The sequence below is a fragment of the Hyalella azteca genome, unplaced genomic scaffold (genome assembly GCF_000764305.2).
Source record: "Hyalella azteca isolate HAZT.00-mixed unplaced genomic scaffold, Hazt_2.0.2 contig14709, whole genome shotgun sequence".
Taxonomy (NCBI): Eukaryota; Metazoa; Arthropoda; class Malacostraca; order Amphipoda; family Hyalellidae; genus Hyalella; species Hyalella azteca.
The window spans coordinates 1-8,261 of NW_025944585.1; the positions used below are offsets into that span (position 1 = coordinate 1).

The window sequence follows — 8,261 nt, forward strand, 5'->3', positions numbered from 1 at the left end:
TTCAAATTCAAATAAGGCCCACCCACGGCCAGTGTAGCTGTCAGCTGCTCAGCTCACCTCTCTTCAGAAGTGTGAAAGCTTTTGCCAATGAAGGTGTTTTACGATCGGTCCATAAAGAAGTGTTGATCGGTTCAAAATGACATAAGACCAGTTACTTTTGAATAACCTATAGAATTGCACCATGCCAGCTCCATCAATCATCAGTTCAAAACCTAAAACAAAAGTACAAACAAGTAGCAAACTAAATTCACATTGTGAATTTAGTAACTTAATTTCATAATTTAGTAACTTTACTAACTTAATTTCATTTTTTTCTTGGCTTCTTGAATAATTTTTAAAATCTGAATGTGTAAAATTAGAGACATTGGCCTCTTTGGCTCTTTACAAGTGTTGTCTTTAAAAAGTAATTTTTACAACACTTCTCTTTAACTTTGCTTCTTCTTTGTTTGTTTGTAAGATATTCTTGAGTAGATGGGGAAATTAATAATGAACTGATTCTCAAAAATTCCTGGTTTGCCACTATGTTGATGGTGGTTTTGCTACCTTTGGCCTCATTTTCCATGCTTGGTAAATTGGCTTAAAACCTTGAAATTCTGATCAAATACAGAATTTTGATAGAAGCCAAGTTTTAAAAATGAATTATCTCTGAAAATTTTCAAAAAATAATTTAAATCTTTTCAATTTCCTTTTAGTAGGTATGTGCATAAACAGTGCGTGCACCATAAAAAAAGAGGCAATATGGGGGACCATCAGTTTTGGTCTTGTTGCGTGGTGGGCATTTGTTTATCTCCACAATTAACTGACAGCTTAATTTGGTTAATGTGTGTATGAAAACATAAAATCTCAATTGTAACCATGCCATCTTGTTTATTATGAAGTTTTATTGTTTATAAGCTTAATTGCATTTTGGAAATGTTGCCACAAAGTTTAATGGAAAAAGTTATTTATGATTTTTGTCAGGTAACAAAACATAGATCTTAGACATGGTTGAACTAGTATAAGGTTGACCCATGAGAGGCTCATTTTCACGGATGGAGCTTGTTGTTCACATGTGATGTCACTGATCCCAGTGACGTCACGGGCATTAACCAATCACCAAAATGCATTCAAACCAGTCAATCAATCCGTCATGGGAATGACGGGTTTGTTTACATTTCTTGATCTCAGTGACGCAACAAGAAAGCTGAACTGAAAGGCAGAACTTCTTGTGGTCAACATTATACAGTTTAACCATATGGATTTTGGATAAAATTTGGATTCTCTGTGCATGCTCTATGAATTTCTGGATTCATCAATTATATGTGCATATTTTATAAGCTCTGCTAAAAAGACAATTGCAATGTCTTATGTCCGGTATGCCATTGTGAGTGTCAGTGTGATGGTGCTAGTTAAATTAGCCTAAGCTAGAAAACTGTCTAGCCTGGGGCTAGGCCAGGGTCTATTATCTGTAGCTAGCTCTGGGTGTAATTTCTAGGGATAAAATATTAGTATGAGATTTCTTTATATGCTTAATATTGATGATAATTTTCTAGGGCCACTGCCAGCTGAGGTGAGTGCTAAGGTTAGCTTAGCCCCAGCCCAGGGTATTCTCTATTACTGATGACTGTTATTCATCGCTGTTATGATTGATATTTATCTCTAAATGATGAAATAGGTATACTTCTCCAGCCCCAAATATATAATTTTCTTCTATTGATGGGAGAAATTTTTGATGTAAGATACTTTCAGTGTCTAAACTATGAAAAACTGAAATATTTTAATTCAGACAATATTGTACCATTCATATATATCAGTTGCACCCATATTACATTCCATAGAGCTGTCAGAGCTCTGATCCAAATGTTTTTTTTTAGTTCCAATTAGATTTTTTTAGTCCCAATTTTCAGCTTGTAATTGGTAAGAAAATCTCATAACATGTACAAAAATGGGTAAATTTTCAGGTCATAATTTAAAATTGAAAATAAATTTATAGCTTCTCAGGTTTCAGTTTGACTACCTACCTAGTTTGTGTTCATATGATACAGTATTTTTTCATGTTTCCTCTGTTTAAATGCATAATTTAAATATCATCACATTATCACATCATTATCATAACATAAAAATCATTATCATCACATAAAAAAGTTCTTTCTTGCACCAAGCTAGGTAGGTACTTTGCGAAAGTTTTTTTTTCAATTTTTTATGTGGTTAATTTTTTAGTGATTATCTTGACTTGATCCATAGTGTTGTGTTGACTCACGTGTCATTTTTACTAGCTTCTCTAATTTTTTCTCAAATGCAGATGGTACTTGGAAAATAATCATTTGATTGACATTTCATAGATTCTTCTAAAAGCATTTAAAACATGTCTCTAGTGGGTGCTTTCTAAGAAATGCTAGATAAAATAGGCTGTGACATGTAGGTAATTTGCCTTGGTGAAATTCTCAAGATGTAAGGTTCTATATTTAGGTTAGGCCCCTTATGTGTACAAGTTATATACTAGCCATGAGCATGGATGGCTTACCAGAATGATTTGTCTGATATTTATTGTAGAACTTTCCTATTCATTGCAAGAAATTTAGTTGCAGTACGTATTTCAACTAATTCAAACTGACTATACGTATTTCAAATAATTCAAACTGACATTATGTATTTCAACTAATTAGTTTTGATTCAAATGGCACCAATTCCCATACAGATCACACTTTCTAGAACATGTGACATCTGGTCCCCATAGCCAGGAGGATGCAATCTGTTTAAGGGAACTAGCTACTGAACGCAGAGAAATGAATTTTTCTACAAAATATGATAAATATTAATCTAATGGTCGAAATTCATGCATACCACTTTTTTCAGAGTGAGCCTGGTGAAGTTGGGCAAGCCATAAAGAATGCTCTGGACATCGGTTATCGCCATATTGACTGCGCAATGATTTACGTAAATGAAAAGGAAATTGGAGATGCTCTGAAAAGTGCCTTTGAAGAAGGAATTGTGAAGAGAGAGGAGCTTTTCATTACAAGCAAGGTTGGTATGTACATATATGTACCTATATATGTTAAAACACGGGTAGTAGTAGTTAATGACCAGAGAAATTGTTGATTCAAATTTTCAGGATCAAACAATATTTTTCAGATGACTTTGGTTGATCAAAATATCTTGATCAAATATCTTGATGTTGGTCGATCAAATTTATCATCAACCAAGGTCATCTGAAAAATTATTGTTTGACCCTTAAAATTTGAATCGATGATTTCTCTGGTCATTAACTACCGGTACCCGTGTTTAAACAAGCTTATTCTGCTATCTTATATATATATGTATACACCTTTAGCTTAATACAGCCAAAGCTTTCTTTATGCAAGTCTGATTGAAGACCAGAGCTTATTTTTATTAATAATCTTATATGTTTTTTCAATGAGCTGAACAAAATTTCTTGCTGATGCGGGGAGATCATTTTCAGGTGTTACTAAATGACATTTTAATGGAATGCAACATTTCAAATACTGAAATGTTCTTCAATGCAACAATTTCAAATTGAACTTTTAGAAATGACAGCACTCTACTACAAAATAAGGGTATTGTGGATGCAATTTGAAATGTAAGCTAGTTTAAAATTACTTAAAATAATTTCAACATCCAGACAAATCGTGTAGGTAGGTTTGAGGTTGATAGCTGGAGACTCGCTCTTGATAATGAGGGCCTCAGCTATCATCAGTCTCGATGGGTCGGGGCACCGCATAACTATGCTGATGCAGGCCTCCAATGTCGCTCGGGTGATGGTCTCATTGTGAGCCTCCGGCATGTGGTTCTTAGGTCCTCCAGATTGTAGGTGGCATGTGAGTCGGCGGCTTAGGGTCATGCTAGTAAGACCAATGTAGTTCATACGGTATTCTGAAGAAGTCTGCAATCTTCTATATTGCATGAAAATTTATGAATAATATTAGTTTCTTGATGCAGTCCAGATTTTTTGCAGGCATTATTATTCATGACAAGGTTTTTTATTTTCTTATTTTTGTAGTAGATCAAAATTTATATTTTTTCATTATCCGTTGTGATAATGATAACGATATTATTATGGATGATTGATTGTAGGACTCGTTCATCTACTTTGTAATCTCTGTTCATATGGTTTTGGTACAAGATTGTTGTGGCCGTTCCATAAGTTATTGCTTCATTGTTAGTTCAGTTATTTCATGATTGATAACTTGATATTTCAGTGTAAACTGTTCTACGTATTTAAAAACCCATTATTTCCTAGGATTTGTTTGCAAGTTCTGAGTTCAGTTTTCAAATCACTCTTGTATGTGCATGTCTTGAATGCTTTTTGTATGAGAGCGCGTACAGTGCTGGTTTTATAGCATTGAGGGCATTCACTTTCTTTGTTTAGCACTTTTCCAACATTGATAGATTTTTGGCAAACATTTGTGACAGAGGAACTATCTTGAATTTGCACTAATTTACCTAGGAATGGTAATTTGCTATTTTGTCCCATTTCATGAGTGAGCTTTCAGACTGAATCATGTTCCAAAGCTTCTGGCAGTTCAATAAAATGCTTTTTGTCTTGAATAACAACGAAAATGTCATCTACATATCTGCAGTAAAGCTCAGACTTGATCTGTGCATTGAGTACCCACTTAACGCTTGATTTTCCAGTTCACAAATGTAAAAATTCTGCAAAATTTTGACCCAGAGGGCATCCCATGACAACGCCGTTAATTTGTCAATATACGGTGTTTTGTTATCAGACAAAGGATATTCTGAAGTACTGAGGCAAAGAAGGTCAATTAGGGCCTTTTTTGAGGTGGGGGCTGAACATGGTCTTCATTCAAACCTGAATACGGTGGTATCTAACACCTCTGTACTACTAATGTACTTATTGAGATTCAACAGGTCTATCCAATCTTAGTTTGTTAGCTGAATTGAAGATTGCCAAAGTGAAGAAAGTATTGAGTATTTTTGAACTTCAAAGATAATTTTACTCTTGGTAAATCACTGCCAGGCAACAGGCATCTTATCCCATAAATCATCCAATTTCCTTGTTAACTTTGGTCCAATATATTTAATGTGTCTTGTTTTAATATTGATATATTCTTGAATAATGTTCCCTGACCAGATATTAATCATGCTAACTTGTCACACTCCTTTTACATTTACCTTGCGTTTTATTTATAACCACCTATTGTTCATTTTTTAGCTGGAGACATAATTTAGCTACGAACTGTTCTGAATTGTCATACTAATTGAACAACTAAATTAATTGGTTTAATGTCAAGGTAATTAAACATCAATAGTACTTATGCAGCTGATGATGTTATTGAAGCTTCAGGCAAACAATGTGGTAAATGTTAGATGACACCAAGAGTATACATAGGAAAAATTTTTTTTTTATTCAGTGTATAACAATAATTACAATTAAGTCAACTTATTTTAAATGTTCTCAACTTTGTTTATAACTCTTTAATGTTAAAAAAAATTGTGCAGTTGTGGAGCACCACTCACAGCCGAGAGTCTGTGGTACCAGCGCTACAACAAACCCTGGCCGACCTGAGACTGGACTATGTGGACCTCTACCTCATTCACTGGCCAGTTGGCTTCAAGGTTCCCTAGCTTTGCTAAAAAATACTAACCAAAGTAATTATTAGGTTTGAATATAATTGTATTTCATTATTACTTGTTACGTTAATACAACACACTTATTATTTAATATGTATGTCGTATTAACCATAAATTATAGTCATGAGTGTAATTTTAATAGCCAATATCGTTTTGTATACCTACATTGAAGTTGCAATTTTCAAAACTTTTATTACAGTTGTGTATTTAAGTATAAGGATCATCATCAGCATATGTTTTTTTTATCTACATCTGATTTGAATGGCTCTAATGATAGGCAATCATGAAAGCACGTATGTCTTCAGAGTTTATTGCTTTTATTGATGTGTTTCAAAATAGTTCAATGTAGATTTTTGCTTATAAGGTGTTCCTTTTGCATATAGTATTTTGTAACAGGTCAAAACTCCTGTAGCTAAAATTTGAAATTCAAAAAATTTGTACTGCAAATTTTATACATGTATTGCCATTGCTCTTTTGCTTGATGGTAATAAAATATCTGAAAATATGATAATATTATATATAATAATTTATAGCCAAATCATTGCTGATGCATTTCAGGTGAGGTTCCATTTTGACATTGCTAGTATTCCTATTATACAATAAAAAAAAAAACAAGTGAAAAAATGCATGCTAATGATACTGTTTAAAGAAGAACTTTTGATTTTATCAATTCAACAAATTTGTGATGAACTTGACAGGAAGGCACTGGCGAGCTTCACCCCCTGGATGAACATGGCAAGCATATATTCAGTGACGTGGACTTTGTTGAAACTTGGCAAGGCATGGAGGAAGCTGCCAAGCTTGGGCTTGCCAAGGCTATTGGCGTGTCCAATTTCAGCGCACCACAAATTGACAGAATTCTTGACAAGTGCAGCATCCCACCTGCCAACAACCAGGTGGTTAAATAACTAGTTAAATGTGCCCACCTGCCAACAACCAGGTGGTTAAATAACTATTAAATAACTAATTAAATGTGCCCACCTGCCAACAACCAGGTGGTTAAATAACCAATTGACTGTGCCCACCTGTCAACAACCAGGTGGATAAATAACTTATTAAATGTGCCCACCTGTCAACAACCAGGTGGTTAAATAACCAATTGAATGTGCCCACCTGTCAACAACGAGGTGGTTAAATAACCAATTGAATGTGCCCACCTGTCAACAACCAGGTGGTTAAATAACTAATATTAAATGTGCCCACCTGCCAATAACTAGGCGGTGAAATCAACTACCGGTAATGAGAATTTAAAAACTAATCTTGCATTCAGGTGCAATTGAGCAGCTTCTTTTGCTACATTTTCATCATTAGTAAATGCATAGCTCTGGCAAAATACATGGTAATATAGATGTATATAAGCAGCATATGCTATCAGTATATAATAGTACCATTACCAAGCGTGTTACAGGCTGGAGAGCCTACCATACCTGACGCAGCGCGAGCTCATGTGGTTACTTTTATGTTGATATTCATTGTTATCATACATAGCACTGTCTGAAGAATATAATAATAACATTACAGGTGGAGAGCCACCCGTACCTGACGCAGCGCGAGCTCATCGACTACTGCAAGAGCAAGGGCATCGCCGTCACCGCCTACAGCCCCTTGGGGGCACCGAAAAGGTAATATAGAATAGAATAGAAGTGTCGGCGTTGGAGAAATAGGCCCATGGCCTGTTGCCGATTCTTGAACTTTTCGTGACTTGATTCACAAGGGATCCGGCCTTTGGAACCCGATCTTTTTATAGCTGACGATTGATTGAGATAGCTGCTGGACTTATTGCCTGGTCCGTAATTTGCTAGGCATTTTAAGACTGAACATATGCTCCTGCATATCTTCGTCTAGTCTGTTTTTGAAGGCGTTCATACTCGAAGCGTCAACAATGCTATCAGGGAGGCTGTTCCACATGTTACCATTTACTCAACCTTCCTCCAGTAGCTGCTAAGTTGCGATTCTCAATGATATGTAATATGTTTCAAAGCAAATGATTTGATTGTCACTATAACCACTTAGTTTTTATTTAGTTTTTTTTTATGTATTTAACTCAATGTATGTAACTTTTTTTTATTTAGTTTTTTTATGTATGTAACTTTTTTCAAAGCAAACGATTTGATTGTCACTATAACCACTAGTTTTTATTTAGTTTTGTTGGAAAGGTCGCGGACATAACGTGTTATTCACTTACGCCATTTGGATAGAGTGTTGCCAGAGCCGCCGGATATTGGATGGAAAACAATATTAAAATGATAATTTTAATAATATGATTAATAAATAAATATTGATTGTACGGCCATTGAAAAAGACTTATTTGTGTCCACTTTACCCAGGCCGTGGGCGCAGTCAGAAGACCCTGTGGTGCTGGAGGACCCTAAAGTGAAAGCCCTCGCCGCCTCGTACGACGTCACCCCCGCGCAACTCCTCATCAGGTTCCAGGTGCGCCTGATGGTGACCTTATGACCTTGTGACCTTATGACCTTATGACCTTGTGACCTTATGACCTTGTGACCTTGTGACCTTATGACCTTGTGACATTGTTACCATACGACCTTGTGACCTTTCGATGAGATAGTGACTTCCTAGTCCCCGGTCACGCTGATGCGCCGCCTTCGTCGTCCTCCGTCTCCGAGTTGTCGCTAGGCAGGTCATCCCGCCCTCGGGTCCCGGATGTA

General features: G+C 35.7%; 1 protein-coding gene across 1 annotated transcript; it reads left to right on the plus strand.

The window, feature by feature from the left end:
• Positions 1 to 2,835: 2,835 nt before the first annotated feature.
• Positions 2,836 to 8,049, plus strand: LOC108668887 (aldo-keto reductase family 1 member B1; the record flags this gene model as incomplete). The annotated part of the gene is given in 5 exon segments (XM_018156145.1): positions 2,836 to 3,003; positions 5,461 to 5,577; positions 6,291 to 6,488; positions 7,114 to 7,214; positions 7,920 to 8,049. Coding segments are annotated over 5 exon segments (714 nt in total), but the record flags the coding sequence as incomplete, so codon positions are not given.
• Positions 8,050 to 8,261: the final 212 nt, after the last annotated feature.